The following is a 21,850-nucleotide window of genomic DNA, read 5'->3' as shown; positions in this document are numbered from 1 at the left end:
TTGCTTACTGCTCAGATGACTATAAAATGGTCTCCCCAGCTAGTTAGCAATCTCTGAGACAGTCCCCTCCCGTCCAAAACAGGAGCGGGAGGCAGGAGAAGATGACAAGATTTAGCAGTACCTGGACACAGAGCATTTTAAAATATGTTGTTTACTCTCTGAAATCCAAAGGAAAATTAATGACCAAAAAATGCAAACTATAATACCAGCCAGGAAGACAGTGTCACTTGGAATTTTTCAGGGACGTAATTACAGGTTGACGCTAATGATTTTATCTTCATCCAATACTCAGGCATTACATCCCACAAAGAATATGCAGGTCTCCTATCAATATACATCACACACACTTTTCCAAAATCCATGGTGCGCTCTGAGATTTGATTCCAAAAATAAGTGGCCAATAAAAGCAAATATGTAGGCCTAAGATATAAACCAATTCCTTCTGTGTTTATATATCCATTAAAAAGTAACGGTAGAAATGGAATGACCCATGAACAGCATTCCAGAATAACACAGCTGTAACAAAAAAGCAGTATTTCAAAATTAACTGAAAAATCACTTTTTAAACTGTTAAAGAAACATTTCCACCATTAAAAAAAAAAAAAAAAAAGATAAGCAGCATAAGCATCAGAGACTTCAAAAAAAAAAAAATCTTCCTAGATTCCAAGACACAACTTAATGAGATATTCATTCAAAACAACTTGTGTCATTAGTCTCAAAGAAGCACTATTTTTTAAACCACTTTTTAAATACCATGCTGCATTTTCTTTGCTAATATATCATTCAAGATTTTTTCATTAATGTTAGTCTTTTTCTTCTCACTGGAATTTTTCACAGTGCTTTAGTATTGATATTACACTTGCTTTAGAAGACGATTTTAGGAGTTTTCTTCTTTTTCTATTCCATGAAACAATTTAACTTAGGCCCTCCATATCTGTGGTTTCTGCATCCAGATGCAGAAGGCTCACTGTCCTATGCCATTTCATGTAAGACACTTGAGCATCACGGATTTTGGTATCTGGTGGGGTCCTGGGACCAATCTGTGGATACCAAGGAATAATTGTATGGTAGGGTGATCATCTTAAAGATTTGGCAGAAATCACAGTGAAATATCCAGGGCTTTCTGCTTTTGGCAATGGGAGAAAAGGAGAGAATAAGAGAAAGGAGGCACTACCTTAAAAAGAACTGCCACTTCCATCCTTCCAGGTCTGGTTATCAAAACTCCTAAGAAACAGAGAGCCTGTCTTCACATGAGAAGCTACCATCTGCCTGGCAGTGCCAGGGCCACCCTAGGACATGGAAACACTGTACTCATCAGTGGTAGCCCTTGACTACTGGCATCGTGTTGTCTAGGGAAAAGAAAGTGTTTTTACCTTATCCCTGTGAAGTTCAAAGGAATGGATTAGTATATTTGATAAACAGCTTTTACGTTCTCCTTCTACCACGGCATGTTTAACATTCTCAGTGCAGATGGCTGCAAGCAAAGCATTTTCCTGAATTCCCGTAGGCAGGGTCCTTACCATCAGCCTCCGCATTCTCTCCTTCTCAATCCGCTCTGTCTCTTTCTTCTGCTCCCTTTCGGTGTTGGCGTGCCAGGTGGCCACTGCTTTGGAAAGCTTCTGGATCTTGCCAGCCACAGACCGATGATACTCCTTAAAGTCTTTTGCATGTTGCAAAATACTGTTCAGGTATTCCTAAAGGATCCACAGCAGGGAGAAGAGAAGGCTGAACATCCAGTTCCCAGTGAAAGTTTCCACCCAGTCCAAGAAAACTTGCAGTGTGTCCTGAACAGCAATGGGGGACTAGAACCTATTTGGGATGGGTGCGCTGGTGTGTCTCCACAGCTGAGGTGTGGGCTACGGGGTGGTGGGAGAGAGTGCCAGCCTGTAGAAAAGAAGCCTCCCAGGTCCTGAGGGTGTGGTCACATGAAAATGAAAAGATCAGAGATTGAGAGGGACCTACAAGATGGTGATGATGAAATTTAAAGCAAATCACTCTCGAATAAACCCCAAGGAAACAGGTATTCTACTGAGAGGACAAACAGCTGAATCACGTTATGAAAGTAGTGCTTAAATTGTCACCCAAAATGAGTTTTATAGGAAGCTAAAATGGCCACACATCATTTGTATCCAGTTCTTAAAGAAGGGGAAACACATAACCTTATTTACACTAAAGTCCAACACTTTGCAAAACAAAATCAAGCAAGGCACTAAATTAAGCTCAGAAAAACAAAATTTATAGGATTATGACAAGAGAATCAAATCCTACATCAAAATATTTCCAAATCTCTGGAAAGGAATGTTTTAAAATATCTACCCTTGTGAAACCTCCAACTGGGCCCTTGAAAAGCCCAGGATACTATATTTATATTTGTTATAAAAATAAATGCTTGCCCTCTTCTTTCCAAGCTCCCTCTCCCCTAGGATTGTGTCCTAGGAAACCTTCCTGCACCCACCTCCTCGGCAGCATCCCATGGGGTTATGACTATGACACTCGATTGGAATTCCGAGAGCACTGCCCTCGCCCCTCATCCTGTACTGACTGTTCCCGTGTCCTCGGGGAGGTCACCTCTCTGCTGGGCCTGTTGTCTCATCTATGAGACGGTGTGGCTGGACCGCCCGGGATCCCCTCTGTGATGTCCCCACCGCCCGCAGGGGCCCATCTCCCAGGGGCTCTGACTCGGCCCGTCGCGTGGTGGGGCCCGAGTACCTGGTGCTTCTGCCTTCGCTTCCGCTCCTGCTCAATCTTCTGCTGCTTCTCCAGCTTCTCCGTCATGCGGGCTTCCCTCAGGGTCTGGCGCTTGCTCCGCTTGTAGGCTTTGGAGTTGAGGGCCGTCTCCAGGGTCGTGTCCCGTCGCATGCAGGCCACCACCTCCTGCCGCAGCTGTCGGGAGGGGAGTGGTTAGAACATCTCCCCTGACGGAGGCCAGACCCCTGTCCCCCTGCCCTCGGTTTGGTGGAGCCGAAAAGGGACTCCCCGAGTTTCTCCATCACAGCTGGCCTACTATAAACACAAGGCCTACATCACGCCAAGGGTATAGGGTATGTTCAGAGACGCTCAAAGTTTCCTTTCCAAAAATTTCAGATAAGAAGCCAAGTACAGCACTGTCTACAGTAAATAAGTAGAGAATGTCTAGGTTTTTAAACAAATCAATTCATTCTAATTATTTTAATGATATTAATTAGTTAATAAGCTTTAAAATTTTTTTTTACTTCATTTTAAGTGCCATGCTAACATTCTCTTTGTGTTTAAAGATTAACGTTGATGACACTGGGCAAAAAGAATAGAACTGCTTCCTGTTCATATGAAGTAGCTGTAGATACCAAACAATGTTAATTCACTGTCTCACATAAAAATGGGAAATACTAGTTTTGGCTTCCTCTCACTCCTAACAATGATGTTTGAAAGGTATTTATTTATTTATTTTTACTATATCATGGACTTCTTTCAGATTATCATAAATATAACACCTCATTCATATCATATGTTACATGGTGGTAGAAAGTGAGGGCTGGAAACATGCATTGAAATAATAATTTGATTGAATCTGAAATCAGCATCCATTACAGTTAATATCATTGGAAAACTCCATAGATAACAGGTTTTTCAATAAAATGAAGCAAAAATCAGAAACCAATCAGAATCCAGCATAGCAAAGCTAATTTGAATGTAATCTTATTCCTGAAATTATAGTTGATTGATAGTCATTTAATAAAATTGTATTAAATGGCTTATAAAGTTACCTACAAGAAACAAACAAATGGAATGCACAGTTTTTGTTTTTTTTTATTAAGCTCTAATCTACTCACACACCTACAGCCAAGTAGCCGCCAGCCACCATGATGCCCTCTTGTGATATTATAACCAACAAGGCAAACGTATTTCCAGGTTCACATGATAACAGCAAGACAGTTGGCCATGGCATTTTATTCACATCCTCCAACAGACCAAGTCATGCAATTCAATCCTTCCAAACTACTTTTGCTCGTTAATAATTCATTTTGCATGCCTGAGTCCTTCCCCAAACAAGCCCATCTGACTGGCCAGGAAGCATTCCTTTTCCCCTTTGGCTAAATGAGGCTGTGTGACAATTAGGGGACCAAGGCAAAACTTGCCAAAGTGAACATTAGCTCTACTTCATCCCCCTAGTCTCCTACAGATTTAGCAATTGTAAAATAGATCGCTATGCTTGCCTTTATTAATCAGTGACTACTAAGACCATAGCAAGAACAATAACTACAAAATCACTGATGAGTCAGTGCTGGGGTCTGACGTGATCAGATGCTGCAAAAGTAGGTGTTGATGAATAATCTGCAGTTACAAAACACAGTTTTATGTATTTGTATAAACAATGAGCTACTAATTTAGTTAAGGGCCTTTCATATTTGTTAAAATAATTTGCACAGTCAGAGCTAAGGGTTTTATATTTCTCTTTACAAAGAAGCTCTGATCTATCACCTTCCTGTTTTCCTTTGAAATCATAAAGACAAACATGAGCTGCTCCATCTGTTCTCAAGGTTTCATCTACAGTAACAAAATGCCATAAGTCAGACTTTGGAAACCATAATATGGGAGAGAAAAAAATGTCTCTGATGTACAGAAGAGGAAAAATAGAATAATAAGCAGTTCATCTTCATTACTTTTCAGTTCTGTGCTGCTGGTCAGAAAGATACACTCTTTCACTAAATTTATATCTTTTTAACAATATTGAACAGACTTAAGGAAACGCACAGTTCACACTCTGGAACAATTACATTCATTTCCTGTACCTCAGATGCGCTGGGGAAAAGTTATTACCTGACGTTGGAAATTGAGTAACCGAAGTGCTTTCAGTTCCACGGTTGCTTTGGTTCGTAAGTCTGGTGGCAAAGAGCCAGGCAGATTTTCCAGCTCCTGTATCCTATGGGCTATGCGAGCCTGAAGTCTAAAGGAGACGATAAAATGGGGGAGGGGGAGGGGAAAATAAATGTTATAGCCTTGTCTTAACTGAGAGACAACAGTCTCAGGTTTACGTTCATGGCAGAACACCTTGCAGATACTGATGGCAAATTTCTGACACCCAAACAGATTATCTGATGTTAAGCAGAGAAAGGCTCCCTTTGCACTAATGCACACAGGTGCTATATTACTTAACACTTCTGGCCTTCTTCACAACCTGTCTCTAACAGCCAGGAAGGAAGGCTTGGGGTACACATAGGAGCAAAGTCAAAGTCCCACGGCTCCCTCTGAAGAGAGAGAGAGAGTGACAGCCGGGGAAAACCTGACTTGCTCCCAGCCAGAGCACAGAGCTGAGACAACAGAGTTCTCTTTCCGACTTCTAGCTCTGTCCTGAGGCAGTGGGGCCACTGGCCCTCCCTTCCAAGATGCTGATGATGACAGGCATTCACGCTGAGTAAACGAGAACAGTTTTAGGTGCTGAGGCCACAGAAATCAGCCAACCCAAAACTTTCAGAGAGAGAGAAAGAGCCTTGCCAACCACAACCATTTCCTCTGTGAGCAATGCTTGCTTGAGAAAAGACAAGAAAAGGCAAATCAGACATAAAAAAAAAATCTGGTTTGGGGTGGCAGTAAATAGTAAACAGCATGTGAAAACTAAGAGTTTCTAGAAAAGGACAGTCAAGCAATTTCAGTCCAGCCATCATTAAAAAAAAAAAAAAAAAGAACAGAACTGTAGGTACTTCTTCATAATAGAGGCAGAACAGAAAAGACATCCCACTTAATTTATTTGCGATACTGTTAGTATAAGTCACAGAAACTGGTTTTAGAGTTCACCTGGGTCCTATGCTTACAAATAATGACCTGCTATTTAAATCTATTTTTAGAATCAGTTCAGTTTAGTTCAGTCACTCAGTCGTGTCCGACTCTGCAACCCCATGAATCACAGCACGCCAGGCCTCCCTGTCCTTCACCATCTCCCGGTGTTCACTCAAACTCATGTCCATCAAGTCGGTGATGCCATCCAGCCATCTCATCCTCTGTCATCCCCTTCTCCTCCTGCCCCTAGTCCCTCCCAGCATCAGGGTCTTTTCCAGTGAGTCAACTCTTCGCATGAGGTGGCCAAAGTACTGGAGTTTCAGCTTTCGCATCAGTCCTTCCAATGAATATCCAGGACTGATCTCCTTTAGGATGGACTGGTTGGATCTCCTTGAATCACCTTCCCTCAAATTTGGAGGCAAAACTGTCTTGGAATAGATTTTGACAAAGAAAGAACAGCAAATGGTAGTAAGTTAAACTAAACTAACAGTAACTGCACTAAGGTGCATTTAAAGTGAAAATGAAAGTTGCTCAGTTGGGTCTGACTCTTTGTGACCCCATGGACTATACAGTCCTTGGAATTCTCCAGGCCAGAATACTGGATTGGGTAGCCTTTCTGTTCTTCAGGGAATTTTCCCAACCCAGGTCTCCCGCACTGCAAGCAGATTCTTTACCAGCTGAGCCACAAGGGAAACACAGGAATACTGGAGTGGGTAGCCTATCTCTTCTCCAGCAGATCTTCCCAACCCAGGAACTGAACCCGAGTCTCCTGCATTGCAGGTGTATTTAAAGCACAATTTAATTTTCTCTCTCTCTCCCCCACACACACATATACATCTACAAGGTAAGTCTATAACAGCACTATGTTACTGAGAAAACTGAAGTTCAGAGATACTAAGAAACATCTGGACTTCACAGAGCCAGTAAAGGAGAGAGCCAAGATGAAAATCCTCACTGGCTTTATACTAGCACCCCTGCAACAACACCACAGATAATCAAAGTACACTTTCTACTGCAAACTCTCATGGAACTCAACTACAGAAGTTGATAACTAAACATTCTGTTTAAAATTAGTTTCATGCTTTTATCAACCTTTATGATGCCATATATTGATACGAAAAAAGAAAACCTTCTGTGTCTTGGACACTGCAAAATATCTTATTAGTTCATATAGCCCAAGTATCAGAATGCGTACGTGTGTGTGTGTGTGCTAAGTCACTTCAGTCATGTCCAACTCTTTGCAACTGTATGGACTGTAGCCCACCAGGCTCCTCTGCCCATGGGGATTCTCCAGGCAGCAATACTGGAGTGGGCTGTCATGCCCTCCTCCAGGGGATCTTCCCAACCCAGGGATGGAACCTGCATCTCCTGCATTGGAAGGTGGCTTCTTTACCACTAGTGCCACCTGGGAAGCCCAGGTATCAAAATGAGGGCCTTTTTTTTTTTTTTTTTTAACAAAAATTACAGCTGTCTGCTTTGACAAAGAAAAAAAAAAATACGTTTCTCAAACCTTTAAAAATAATGATAAAGGAAATGTGTCATTTTTTTACTGACCTCACTTGGTTGCTCAGACAGTAAAGAATCTGCCTGCAATGAAGCAAACCCAGGTTCGATCCTTGGGTCTAGAAGATCCTGTGGAGAAGGGAATGGCTACTCACTCCAGTATTTTTGCCTGAAGAACTCCATGGACAGAGGAGCCAGCCTCGTGGGCTTCAGTCCACAGGTTACAAAGAGTCTGACATGACTGAACAATGAACACTCTCATGAAAATAACATTATGATAGATTCCTCTTTTATTGGGTATATATGTGTGTTATTCTGATTTACTGAATGATTTATTATCATCACATGTTACTAGTTATCATGTTATTTCAACAATGCATACCAACATAAACAATAGTACTTGTAAATGGTTTTACCATGCAACAGACTAAAAACGTATTAGGTTCAAACAGTAACAATAAACATTCATCAATTTACTTTCGATCAAATTGTTCAAACTCTCCCAACCTTCTTCCACATTCCTTTTACTATTGATACTCATGGGATTCTAATCATGGTTTTTAACTTTTCTCTATATGAAACAAACATCTACTTCCTTTATCCAATTCAATTTCTTAAATATGCACATGGCCCCAAATTCCCAAATCCAGCAACAGGTGATGCATCTTAACAATTAAGATATTAAGAGAAAAATCTATTACAGAGTTTTTTCAAATATATAATTTAAAGGGGAAAAAAGGAAACTGAAAGAATTCTAACTGTATAGAGTTAAGGCCATACTAAGGGAAATTTAAATACTGTAGCGGGGTGAGATAAAGGCCAATGGTACGGTTATTCTGCTTCTTTGGTTCTATATTTATTGCAGTCCTCTTTCATCTGAATAACCCAGAATTCAAACTATCCCTTGGCTTTGTGTTTTACTCTCCTTGACAAAGTGGGTCAAGTGCTGTATTAGAGGAATGGGTGCTTTTTCCTTAATCGTCTAAATGACTGTGGAACTAGGGCTAAATTAATAATCTTAGGACAACTGGCCTGACTGTGTAGAGATTAAATCACACTGGACCAGGAGGGTGGAAGTTGCAGAGTGGAGAGGAGAAGCAGGGAGGTGAGAAGGTGGGGAGTTGGGTAGGTGGAGCATGGGGTCACCTGGAAGCAGGAGTCGGTGGGGAGCTGGGAAGGGAAGCCCCTGAAATGATGGCCTTCTGCAAAGGACCTAGTAATTTGTCAGTGAATCTCAGATCCTCCAGGACAAAAGACTCTTTCTTTTATGGAAGGGAGGCAAGAAGTACAGAGCGAAAACTATAGGAGAAGAGGAAAGGTAGATTCTGACATACAATTATATGCATCCAATTCAGCACGTGGGGAGAGGGAGAAGCGAAGGGACAGGAGGGGCTTCTTTTACATAGAGAATTTTATCTTTGTGTGGTGGTGGCTGTTAATAGAAATCTTCATTTTAAATAATGCTCCTCTCCAGACAATTTCATCTTCCCATCAATGGAATTCAGCAGGTAGTCCGATAAAGAGATTCAGGATTCTAAACTTCCCGAAACAACAACAGATGTAATACTGCATAACTGCAGGACACTCATTTAGTGTCCTCACAGGTACAGAAAATTGAAGCAGAATTAGGTCACTCAGGTTTTTCATACAGATTGAACAGTAAATCAAGAGGGGTTACTGTTCTGGCAAGAAAAAGAGTTCCATTAAAGGCGACAGATATTTGTTCAGGTCCAGAGGAGAAGTTTATGATTCCTGTAGGAGAGTTATTTGAACAGAAAATGACACTGGTACATTTTGTTCCTTCCAGGAGCTGAGTGACACTTTTTAAAAGAAAGAGAGAGGGAGACTGACTTTTGGTAACTCTGCTGATGAAGCGGCTCTTGGTAATTTTTGAGAAGGAATTTTCAGGGTTGTAATGGAGGCCAGGGCAGTACAAAAAACACTAGGCTGGCTTCCCGAAGCCGAGGGACTAGTATGCTGTTTTCATACTAAATTCTGACTTGATACCAAAGAGGGCTCACATCATTCAAAGATACTCTTCTCAAATAAATCCCTTTCAGTGTGAAATATATTTCTTTCTCATGTAACATCTGTAGAATTTACATGCTAACATTATAATTCCTGGAGCACTTCTGATCAATTCTCTAACTCTAGGTGGAAGAACGGAGGTGAAGTATATTGATAAGGGCAAAGAAAGTATGCCAAAATACCAAAAAAAAAAAAAAAAAAGGTACTGACACTACAGAGAAAAGCAATAAAGTTCCATCATAAGGAAAAGACGGTCTAAAAGAAAGGATCCAATTTAAATGAGAACAAAGCGTTTTTAACTGAAGAGCTGATACAGATCTGAGGCAGAGTGTTCACATGCAGAAACTTACATGTGCTATTACTGAAAAAGCAAAGTTAATTTTGTCAAAATTCTGATTTCATGATGAACAGGAAGAGCAGCCAAGTGACTTAAAAGTAAAAAAAAAAAGATTCTTACAATTTTCTTTCATTTTTCATAGACAAGGTAAGTGATATTACAACAAAGAAATGAACATCTGGTTAAAGAATTTCTGAAAAATGATTTTTGCTCAAACCAAGTTTATAAAATTATAAAAGAGACTTAAAAAAAAAAAGACCTTGCTCAAATCCTCAATCAGAAGAGAGAGTTACACTGGACTCTTCCTATCAGTGCTAAAGGGTAATAAGTAAGCCATTCTCTCAAAGAGGGGGAAAGCGGGGTTTTAGCTGTCTTTTACAAGGGCCTAAGGGACTTAATCTAACCATTTTTAAGGAATACATTTAACTAATTTCTGCAATTGGATAATTTATCTTCATATAGGCAGAAGTCAGCTCTTTCTCTGTAACTAAAGAAGATAAAAGATACCCCTGCAAAACTCTGCCAGTATAAACCTAGCTTCTCAAGACAGCCATGGGAGATTTCAGGCCAAAACACCCACCAGCTTTTTGAACCCAGGGTTGCCAGATCAGTCACTTCAAAAGCCAGGCAGCTTAACAGAAGAGGAGACATGTTATCAAGTAATAATAATAACATGACAATTAGCCATTCCACCACCTCTGCAATGCTTATAATTCAGAAGATACTGATGGGCACATGCTTTTAACTTGATACAGGTATGGAGGACAAAACCTTTCCACATACTAGAACAGGCTAAACAGTGATAATTAATACCGTGTACTTTGGGAGATCATCCATTAAGATCATTTCCCAGAAAAGTGTTAAAATGATCTTGTTACAAGAAAACCCTGCAAATACAGGTCTGGTAAAAATGACAAAGAAAATTTAGGACTCAGTAAGCACACACACACACACCCCCCTCATAATATAGGCTGAAGAAAGAAAAAAATATGAGGAATTAATGCTTTTGAACTGTGGTGTTGGAGAAGACTCTTGAGAGTCTTTTGGACTGCAAGATCAAACTAGTCAATCCTGAAGGAAATCAGTCCTGAATATTCACTGGAAGGACTGATGCTGAAACTGAAGCTCCAATACTTTGGCCACCTGATGTGAAGAACTGACTCACTGGAAAAAACCCTGATAGTGGGAAAGATTGAAGGCAGGAGGAGAAGGGGACGACAGAGGATGAGATGGTTGGATGGCATCACTGATGCCATGGACATGAGTTTCAGCAAGCTCCAGGAGTTGGTGATGGACAGGGAAGCCTGGCATGCTGCAGTCCGTGGGGGTCACAAAGAGCTGGACACGACTGAGCAACTGAACTGAACTGAAGGAAAAAAAAACCCAGATGCATTTCTAGGTACAGTGTCTGTGTTATATGGGGTTCATGCGATTCAACAAAGGGACTGGCAGCTCCGTATGGTCAAGGTAGGGAAAAAATGTTAGCACTTAGGAAGTCAGAATTTTAAACTATACCCCACTATCCCATTTATTGTCTTTTAAAATGGCTTTTGGCTTTTTTATTCAATAGCAACATAAAGAAAGGACTGAATATGAATATTTTTTCTGCCCCAAATGAGTATACAGTGCTGATATTTGACTTTTATACCACACAGAAATTACTCACCCAACAGAATCTGCCTATCAACACTGAAATATCAATTGATGATGAATATCTAGCTCTCTAGGGATACATGAAAAGCTGGAAACAGCAATATAAAAGCTCTTAATTGAGGATTAATAATAGCAGTGAGAATAAAGTTATACTCTTTATCCAAAAAGCTATACACATTTAATGGCAAGTTACTGCGATTTCTTTCAGAGTAACTCTCAAAACTGATAAATTAGTATTTTAATATAATAATAGATAAGTAGTCATGTGTTTTACAATAAAGAGTAAGGTAATGTTTTTAAAGGGATCCTAGACATTATTTTTTTTCCTGGGCTCCAAAATCACCCCAGATGGTGACTGTAGCCACAAAATTAAAAGACGCTTGCTCCTTGGAAGAAAAGCTATGGCAAATCTAGACAGCATATTAAATAGCAGAGACATTACTTTGCCAACAAAGGTCCATCTAGTCAAAGTCATGGTATTGCCAGTAGTCATGTATGGATGTGAGAGCTGGACCATAAAGAAGGCTGAATGCCAAAGAATTGATGCTTTTGAACTGTGGTATTGGATAAGACTCTTGAGAGTCCCTTGGACTACAAGGAGATCAAACCAGTCAATCTTGAATATTCATTAGAAGGACTAATGCTGAAGCTGAAGCTCCCAATACTTTGGCCACTTGATTCGAAGAGCCTATTCATTAGGAAAGACCCTGATGTGGGGAAAGACTGAAGGCAGGAGAAGGGGACGAGAGAGCACGAGATGGCTGGATGGCATCACTGACTCAACGGACATGAGTCTGAGCCAGCTCCAGGAGACGGTGAAGGAAGGACAGGGAAGCCTGGGGTGCTGCAGTCCATGGGGTTTCGCAGAGCAGGACACGAGTGACTGAGCAACAAGACATTAGTTTGGGCTTCCAGGTGGCACCAGCGGTACAGACCCCGCCTGCCAATGCTGGAGACGAAAGAGACTCTTGTTAGATGCCTGGGTCAGGAAGATCCCCTGGGGGCGGGCATGGCAACCCACTCCAGTATTCTTGCCTGGAGAATGCCCATGGACAGAAGACCCTGGCGGACTACAGTCCGTCCACAGGGTTGCAAATAGTCGGACATAACTAAAGCAACATAGCACGAAAGCACAGACATTATTTCCTAACATTCCCTATAATGTTTAACCCCTCATTGTCTTAAGTCAAATCACACTTGGGAAATAATAATAATAGCTAATATGTATTGAAAGCCTTTGTGTAATTTTATCTTCTCCCTATAAAAGATGATATTGCATAATACCTTCTTTTAACATAAGGGGAAACTGAGTCACAGAAAACAGATGTACCTTGAGGAAGGCAACACAGACACTCAGTGGCGGAGAACACTTTTTGGCTAACTGTCGAAACCAAGGCTTCCCTGGTGGCTCAGCTGGTAAAGAATCCGCCGGCAATGCAGAAGACCTGGCTTTGATCCCTGGGTTGGGAAGATCCCCTGGAGAAGGGAAAGGCTTACCTACTCTAGGATTCTGGCCTGGAGAACTCCATGAACTATATAGTCCATGGGGTTGCAAAGAGCCGGACACGACTGAGTAACTTTCACACACACGTACACCCGAATCCATGATCTTAGCTTCATTTTATATTGACTCAGTTCTTCCTGGACTCATTTTTTTTTACTGAAATCAACCATTTAGGATCTACTAACTACTGGATCATGTAAAAAGCAAGAGAGTGCCAGAAAAACAACTATTTCTGGTTTACTGACTATGCCAAAGCCTTTGACTGTGTGGATCACAATAAACTGTAGAAAATTCTGAAAGAAATGAGAATACCAGACCACCTGACCTGCCTCTTGAGAAACCTATATGCAGGTCAGGAAGCAACAGATAGAACTGGACATGGAACAACAGACTGGTTCCAAATAGGAAAAGGAGTACGTCAAGGCTGTATACTGTCACCTTGCTTATTTAACTTGTATGCAGAGTACATCATGAGAAATGCTGGTCTGGAGGAAGCACAAGCTGGAAGCAAGATTGCCAGGAGAAATATCAATAATCTCAGATATGCAGATGACACCACCCTTTTGGCACAAAGTGAAGAGGAACTAAAAAGCCTCTTGATGAAAGTGAAAGTGGAGAATGAAAAAGTTGGCTTAAAGTTCAACATTCAGAAAACGAAGATCATGGCATCTGGTCCCATCACTTCATGGGAAATAGATGGGGAAATAGTGGAAACAGTGTCAGACTTTATTTTGGGGGGTTCCAAAATCACTGCAAATGGTGACTGCAGCCATGAAATTAAAAGATACTTACTCCTTGTAAGGAAAGTTATGAGCAACCTAGATAGCATATTCAAAAGCAGAGACATTACTTTGCCAACAAAGGTCTGTCCTATGGTTTTTCCAGTAGTCATGTATGGATGTGAGAGTTGGACTGTGAAGAAAGCTGAGCACTGAAGAATTGATGCTTTTGAACTGTGGTGTTGGGGAAGACTCTTGAGAGTCCCTTGGACTGCAAGGAGATCCAACCAGTCCATTCTAAAGGAGATCAGTCCTGGGTGTTCAATGGAAGGACTGATGCTGAAGCTGAAACTCCAATACTTTGGCCACCTCATGCGAAGAGTTGACTCATTGGAAAAGACTCTGATGCTGGGAAAGATTGAAGGCAGGAGGAGAAGGGGACGACAGAGGATGAGATGGCTGGGTGGCATCACCGACTCGATGGACGTGAGTTTGAGTAAACTCCGGGAGATGGTGAAGGACAGGGAGGCCTGGCGTGCTGTGATTCATGGGGTTGCAGAGTTGGACACAACTGAGCGACTAAACTGAACTGAACTACAGTCTGTGGGCCAAACCCTGTCCGTAGCTGTTCTCATAAATAAAATTTCACAGGAACACAGCCAGCCCCATTATTGCCTGGCTGCGTTCACACCATAATGGTAGAGTTGAGTAGTTCTGACAGAGGCTCTAAGGCCTTTAGAGAAAAGGTTTGTCGTCCCTGATTCAGATAAATGTGCCAAATGAAGCTTCTGGAGTAAGAGTAAAAATAAGGACCACATACCGAGACATTTAAATGGGGCCTACCCCAAAAGTGAGACCAAGCCATTGCCCAACAAGTGCATGAACTGAATCAAAGAATACATTATTTCCTTATATACACCTTCTGAAGGGTGGCCTTTAGTATCAGGAGACACAATCAACATATGAGCCACTCACAGTCAACATTCAAGGACACACTGACAGACTAGGACAAAATACTGCACAGTCTGAGTGTGGGCTGACCACTTTCTTGTATCTTTAAGAACTCTGGGCTGAGCTTTTGATCTTGGCGTGTCATCAGAGTAGATAAAATTTTCTGACTGCGAGAGTGAAAATCAGGCCCAGAAGCCCCGGAGGGTCCCTTTCCCAGGCTCCAGTGGCAAAGAAACTCTTCTGAGACTTTTTTGGAAAATCACTCTCAAGCCTGAGTCTTGGCCTCTGCAGTTTCCCTTAGGCCTCTCCCTGGTCCCATGAAGAATGACCATCACACCAGGAGACACCAGGCCATCTGAGCTGGGTGGTACTTGCAAGCACACATCGTCTTACCCACGGGGCTGGTGCATTACCTGTACTCCCGCTCCTGCAGAATCTCCACGGGGTCCAGGCCTTGCGGTTTCTGGACTGGGCTGATCCGGCTCTGTTTCTGCTGTAGCTGCAGGATGGGCGAGGGCTGCCCCGGGGCCGGCTGAGGTACGGAGGGTCCGGGCACGGCAGCCGTGGGCGGTGGCGCTGCGGCGGGGGGCGCGGGTGAGGGCCGGCCGCTGGGCGCGGGCACCGGCAGCTTCTGCGGGGGGCTCGGGCCGCTCAGCTCTGGCCCCGGGCCTGCAAGACAATAGCAACATGGGCAGCTGGGGAGGGAAGGTGCCCTGTGCCCACACCCCGCCTGCCCGCCGACAACCCCCCACTCCGGGGCGAGGGAGGGTCTGGGGATGGGGACAATGGAAGGTCTCAAGAGAAGAAAACAGAAGGGAAGGGAGGAAGATGAGGAAAGCCAGAAGAGAAAGGAGGAAAGGGTTAAAAGAAAGGAAAAGGAAAAAAAGAATTTGGCATCTATCCCAAAGGGAAATGGCCCTAAAATGACTCTTAGGTAATAAACTGATTAAGGAATAGAGAGCCAGTTTTTAGTGGAGGGCTGCAGTGGGTTTTTAAAATAATTACAGGTGCATTTGGGGTTCTGAAAAAGCAAGGGAGTCACTCAGCGGTCAGATGCAATCTGGGTGTGGTCCCAAAATCACATTCTGCGGACTACACCACAAACCCCCTCCTGCCCAATCTGGAACGGTCCAGCTGTAGAACCTATGCTTTACATAATATAGGCAGCAGCCCACCAGTACTCTGTGTGAACTGAAATAAGCATGCATTTTCCCCTAATGATCTATAAACTATATTTCAGGCTTTATCAGTACATCTAGGGAACTTAAATTTCTTACTACATGTTAGAAAATATTTCTAAAAACATTCAGTGCAGGGGAAATAAAGAATCTACTCATTCCACCTAAGAAAACCTAGCAAAGATTAAGATTCAAGAGAGCATTTTTCTCATCTTATCAGAATAAAGGGCTATGTAATCATTAAGTTTATTAAAATGTACTTAATTAGTTAATTTAAAGCAATTTCCCACATTAAACTTTAGGAGTTTTAACTAAAGTAAGAAGTGTTCCATCTCTCCTTCTGATGAATTTTTACTTATTTCAAAGTTATAAATAAAATTAGTGATGCTACCAGAGTTTAGTAAATTAAAAGAAAAGTCTCAGCAAGCAGATCTTAAAACCTCAAATAGGCATTCTTGCAAGTATTTTCTGTATCTGTTCTGAGAAATATTAAAATTATTAAATGGTAACAAAAATAATCATTTCTATACTTCAGAGTGACTTATTAATGTACCAAAGACATACATTATGAAAAATTAGACACATTTCAATTTTCAGCAAACACCAGAGAGAAGTGGACTTAAATGACAACCCAAGGATAGCAAACATTCTGACAAGAGGAATGGGAAGAATTAGAACAAACTGCTGGGAAACTACAGTGTGTGTGAGTATGTGTGTGTCTGTGAGCATGAGTGTGCGTAGTGGTGGTGTTCTTTCGTTCCCCTCCTTCTGAAATTAGGTAAAACTTTCCCAGAGACTTAGGGCTGGATGAGACTTCCTGAGGTCATCTGTAGCCCTGTTCTAGGATTGATGACAAGTTCTGGAGGGAAAAATGCATTTCTTGTTTTTTTGTTTGTTTGTTTTAGGCACTATAGATGTACTATCATAGTAAAGAGATCCTTCTCAGCGAAGTACATTCTGATTCTTTTTCTGAATGGGAGGTCTTTTACATAATGCAAACCTTTTCACAATATTTCAGATTTAGAGTTCCTTCCATTCATATGGAAGAAACTGGTTTATAAACATTAACTCTCAGGGTTGTTAGTTATGGAGGGACACTTTTGATTATTTTTTCCCTCAGGGTCTTTGAAACAGGGGAGATTTAAAAAAAAAATCTGAGTTGCTTTGAGCCAAAAGAGAGGAGATAGAGATTTCTAACAGTTACTTTAATAGTGTGATTCTATGAATTTCCCTAACAAGCTCAAGAAACTGGTAGAGTTAAACTATTGGAAGACTTGGTATAATAAGCATAGTAAATAATAAATGTAATACATTGAAGCCCTCTAAAAAACCACCACCTTTAATTAAAAGAAAATCTGTGTCCTATTGATAACATCGTACTGCTGCTGCTGCTAAGTCACATCAGTCGTGTCCGACTCTGTGCGACCCCATAGACAGTGGCCCACCAGGCTCCCGTCCCTGGGATTCTCCAGGCAAGAATAATGGAGTGGGTTGCCATTTCCTTCTCCAGTGCATGAAAGTGAAAAGTGAAAGTGAAGTCGCTCAGTCATATCCGACTCTTCATGACCCCATGGACTGTAGTCTACCAGGCTCTTCCATCCATGGGATTTCCCAGGCAAGAGTACTGGAGTGAGTTGCCATTGCCTTCTCCGAACATCATACTAATTACCCTAAATTCAGTTTTCAGAGTGCTTTCCCTCCTTTCACAATTTGAATAGGTTATCAATAAAAGCCATAATAGTGCAAGAGTGCACATATTTCACTTACTCTGGATGTTTCTTCTTTAGCATGATGGCTTGTAAATACCTGTGTAGAGTCATGCCGACTCCTCAAGGTATATTCAAGTCACTGTTTTCAAAAACACACAATCAAAGGGAGGTATCCAGAGCATGTCTGGTATCTCTGGTGCCTCACCCCTGCAAGGGGGAAGTGAGGATTCAATGAGACAGCATGGCTGCTGAATGCTCAGCCCTCAGCTCTGGTCATTTTCATTGCCACTAAGGACACCAAAGCAAAGAAGCCCAATTTAACCACTCAGCTTTTCAGAAAAGCTCTACAGCAAAAGAAAGGCTTTCAAGGAAATTTGGTACTGTATTAGCTAGAAGCTTTGAAAGTACGCTCTTCAAGAGCAAACTTGAAAATGTTTCCACCGTTTAATACAATTCAGCACAGATACTCAGATAAGTCAACCTGCCCTGTGCTTCCTGCTAATTCCCCATCAGAGTCACTTACAGGCAAACTCCTTTCTAACTAAACACTGCAAGTTCATTTACTGCCTGGGTCTATTTTCTCCTCCAGCCAACACATTATTCAAAAAATTCTCCTTACAGAGGCTAGGGGACTGAACGCAGCTGCCTGCCATTAGACACGCCCAGAACACAGCTACCTAACCCTGAGGTGTTCTGCTTGTCTTTTAGGCGTTGAGCTGCCTGAATGAGTTTGTTCTGTATCAACAGAAAGCATCTCTTGACAACCAGCACACTCGTGGTCTGCAGAATGATAAGAACTCACATCTTGATATCTTTAGATCGAAAACAAATTACGTTCTTTAGCTTATCTCCTACTCTCTCGCCAATATAAACAATTTAGACTGAATTGTCTGAGGTACAAAATATGTGTCCTCCTGTCAGTCCTCACTTTAGAAGTCAAGGTAGATATACACCCTGACACTCTTGAGGGGTGTCATCCCATTGCAGCTAAGGGAGGGAAGGAGTCTTTATTAGATGTCTGAATCTAAGAAACAGGTAAATAAACTTCTTAAATTACCTAAGCCTCACATGTACAGAATTTCTGTACAGACTTCCCACTCTATCTTCCGGTACAGAAGGATGTTTATGGAAATAACTATCTGTGCATTAGACAAGGATTTAAGTGGATTCCAGAGGTTGAAAAGATAAATGTAATAATGAGGCTTAAACGAAGCATACTAAGAAATTTTAGATGACAAAAGAAAAAAAAAAATGAGAGGGGCAAGCAGGAAAGTGACAAGCACTGAAAAAAATCAGCAATAAAACTCTTGCTTTCTACCATGAAGGCTTCCCTGCCCACCGCAAAAAAAAACCCAAAACCTTTTCAGTTCCTGTTTTGAAATTTGCTTTGGTCTCCAAAAAGAAAAATGAATCAGAATTAAAAGAAAAACAATGGATTCGATTTGAGAGGAGCCCGCAGCAGGCAAGGACTAGAGTCACTCGTCTGTTCAGCACACACTTCCTCTGGTCAAACTGCAGTTTTCGGGTGGTGGCCCTGGCGGTATTGCTTTTGGTGAATTCTAACTTTGGAGTGGGTTTGAGGCAGATCACCCCAGCCAAAAAAGCTCTCTTCACACATGAGTGACACTAGCAAATGGGACGAAAGAAAAATCACAGCTACCACCAGGAAAAGTAGACATACTTAAATTGATCCCCCCCCCCACCCCCCGGAATATTGACAGAGGTATTTATAAGCAATTATGCTGCTTTATTATTTTTTTAAAAAAGGAGAGGGATAAACAATGAAAAAAAGTAATATTCTCTTAAATAAAGAAAAACTTCTTTTGGCCTTACTTAAACTTGTCCAAGATGTCATTGCCAAAAAAAAAAAAAACCACCCAAAAAGCCATTTTCAAGGAAGGTAATCATTTCCCTATGAAATCTGAGATTTGGCGGACAAGATCAGAAATGTAACCTCCCTCCTGGTGGCAGGAAGGGGTCTGCTCTATTTGAGGAAAGTGTCTTCTTTTCTCCTTTGCCCACAGTCTCTTTGCCTACTCTGGCATATCGGCCCGAGTAATATCATTTCTAAGAAGCCTGATGGCTGGAAATACAAAAGACACGAACAGTGAGTAATGAAACAAGCTTCCCCCCTAATGCCAGGAATCTGGCGAGCGAAGATGTAGACATCAGGTAAAGGAAAAAAATAATAATAAAATGGAGCCTTCTCTTCCAGAAATGATCCGGAAAATGCACCCAGCACTGTGTTGGTTAGGATGTGGAGGATTTGCTGTGTGTAAGTATCCAGGTAACTGAAACTCTATCCTCGAAGGTTTACATCATCATCTGGTCTCATTCTTGTGACTTTGGATGAAATAAATCATTTAGCTTTCTGCCTTCTTAAATAATACCCTGGAATCTTTTCCTGCTGTGACGAGGTCATTGTTAAAAATAACAAACCTCACTGAGGTCCGTGATGAGGGACTACCCTAGGACAAGTTGCAGTGCTCGAGGAAGTATGCCTGTGTGACAAGGTCCCACAGTGGGCTTTCAGGAGGCATAGACTTTGCTCCCTCCTCCTGAGCTACCAACTATCCGACTGTGACCACTAAGCCTCTACTGGGAACTCCTTTAGTTAATAATGCTCCTTGTATACTAAGACTCAGGATATCAGGGTCACCAATGTTGTTGACATTGTGTCTAGAATATGAATAAAAGGCTCTCGGTAAGGAGCTGAGATCCTTTTCCGTCCTACCCACAGTGGAGCACAGACCTTGGGACAGAGCCTTTCCCTTGTTGTGAGCCTTCTGGTCATGAGGGTGCCAGGGCGGGGCAGAACATGAGGCCTCTGGCATCGAATCCTGAGTCTCCATGCTCCAGATGTGTCCCACGTGCACAGGCTTATTACTGGGCGTGGAGCACCAGGTTTGCTAGCAGGCCCTCAGGAGGTACAAACTACACATATACACAGACAGACACTTTTGATTCTCTCTGGTGGCATTCCTAAGAGCTAGAGTTTTTGCAATTTTAAAGCTGCTAGACACACTGAGTGTTCAAACTACCATCTAATGTGCAGGTTTCCTGTACAACATTTATAGTCACTAATGTTTGGTCCCATGGGATCCTCCACCTACCAGAGCATTGCAGCCCACACACAGAAGTCTGGAGATGACACGGTACTTTCATGCTCTTTAGAAAACCATTCCTAAGGCTCCATCTACAATTAACAAGATGAGTTTACCCTTTCAGTAGGCAACTCAGGGTTTCCTCTACCAGGAAAGAAACATCTACAAACTCAGAAGTGAAGTGAAGTGAAGTCGCTCAGTCGTGTCCGACTCTTTGCGACCCCGTGGACTATAGCCCACCAGGCTCCTCCGTCCATGGGATTCTCCGGGCAAGAGTACTGGAGTGGGTTGCTATTTCCTTCTCCAAGGAAGAACAATAGTAATAAAAAAAAAAAAATCATCTGAACTCTTTCCCAATGTCTAAGTCCCAAAACCTAAGAAGAAGACCAATAATCCCAAACCAGTAGCAATGATCAGATGTCAGGGCTGACCCAAATGAGAGGAATTCACTCACAGGAAAGGGCATCAGTGACAAGGAGGCACTCTGGAATTCAAATTTCCTGAGATTCAAATTCTCTGGAATTCAAAGCTCTAGTAGAACAGAACCATAAACCTTGTGCTTATCCAGTAGCTAACAAAAATCTTCCCAGAAAAAACAACATTCGTGGAAGATCACCCTATAGCTTCTTGGAGCTCTGAATCCTCTCAGTGGGATCAAGCAGACCACCAGCTCATTACCAAAGACTATCACATCTCAGCTCCTTACAGAATGTCAGCCTCAGCTCTGATGCTGGGGTCCAGAGGAAATAGGCCATGTGGATTCTGTTACTCTATTATGAACAAATGTTACTGATGCCCCTATCATGCAGTATTCCTTACAATAGTAATAATTAAAAAAATAATCCCACCTGGGAAAGTTACTTTATACTCTCATACTAGAAAAGATGCTGTGTCCTCTGAGAAACTGGAGAGCAACTTCCTTCTGAGCAGCGAGGACCAGGCGCCTGACGCTTTCCCCTTTCCTGACCACCATGCGGTTCCAGTCACCTTGGATGCGCAGATGGCAGCCTTCACAAGAGCTCCTGGGCCCCCACCCCCATGGCAGATCTCCCAACTTTGATTTCTACTTCCCTCTGTTTCTGAATTTTCTACTTGATAATTTCTTTACCATGGGTACGCTTTCTTGCAAGCCTCCTCAAACATTTTCACAACCAAAAGGATAGAAATAAATAAGTCAACAGACACAAAATAGCTCAAGGAGAGGAGATTCGAGATGTGCCTGCTGGCAATGGAACACACCAGGTGCAGGGGTTCCTAACCTGGCAGGGGGTGGGGTGGATGGGCTTCCCACATTTTGCTTAGAGCCACAGCTCAGACCAGAGTCTCCAAAGGTTTAAGAAGCACCCCTCTAGGACCCACGGCCGAGGAGATCAAGAATCTTGGCCAACTAAGCAAAGCAGACAAGGGAGC

The 21,850-nt window shown here is 42.1% G+C and overlaps 1 protein-coding gene across 9 annotated transcripts in view; it reads right to left on the bottom strand.

Annotated features, from left to right (window-relative positions):
* The window catches only part of SMARCA2 (SWI/SNF related BAF chromatin remodeling complex subunit ATPase 2), a 177,285-nt gene that overhangs the window by 131,237 nt on the left and 24,198 nt on the right, over positions 1-21,850 (bottom strand). For all 9 annotated transcript variants that reach the window (XM_069576449.1, XM_069576455.1, XM_069576453.1 and 6 more), the window contains exons 5-8: positions 14,863-15,118; positions 4,798-4,924; positions 2,710-2,883; positions 1,521-1,694 (exon numbers count right to left, since the gene is read on the bottom strand). In XM_069576449.1, coding sequence (XP_069432550.1) covers positions 1,521-1,694; positions 2,710-2,883; positions 4,798-4,924; positions 14,863-15,118 — 731 coding nt within the window. The remainder of the gene's footprint in view (positions 1-1,520; positions 1,695-2,709; positions 2,884-4,797; positions 4,925-14,862; positions 15,119-21,850) is intronic.

Source organism: Ovis canadensis, chromosome 2, assembly GCF_042477335.2.
Source record: "Ovis canadensis isolate MfBH-ARS-UI-01 breed Bighorn chromosome 2, ARS-UI_OviCan_v2, whole genome shotgun sequence".
NCBI lineage: Eukaryota > Metazoa > Chordata > Mammalia > Artiodactyla > Bovidae > Ovis > Ovis canadensis.
Note: the sequence above shows the minus strand (reverse complement) of the source record. Positions and strands in the feature narration are given on the sequence as shown.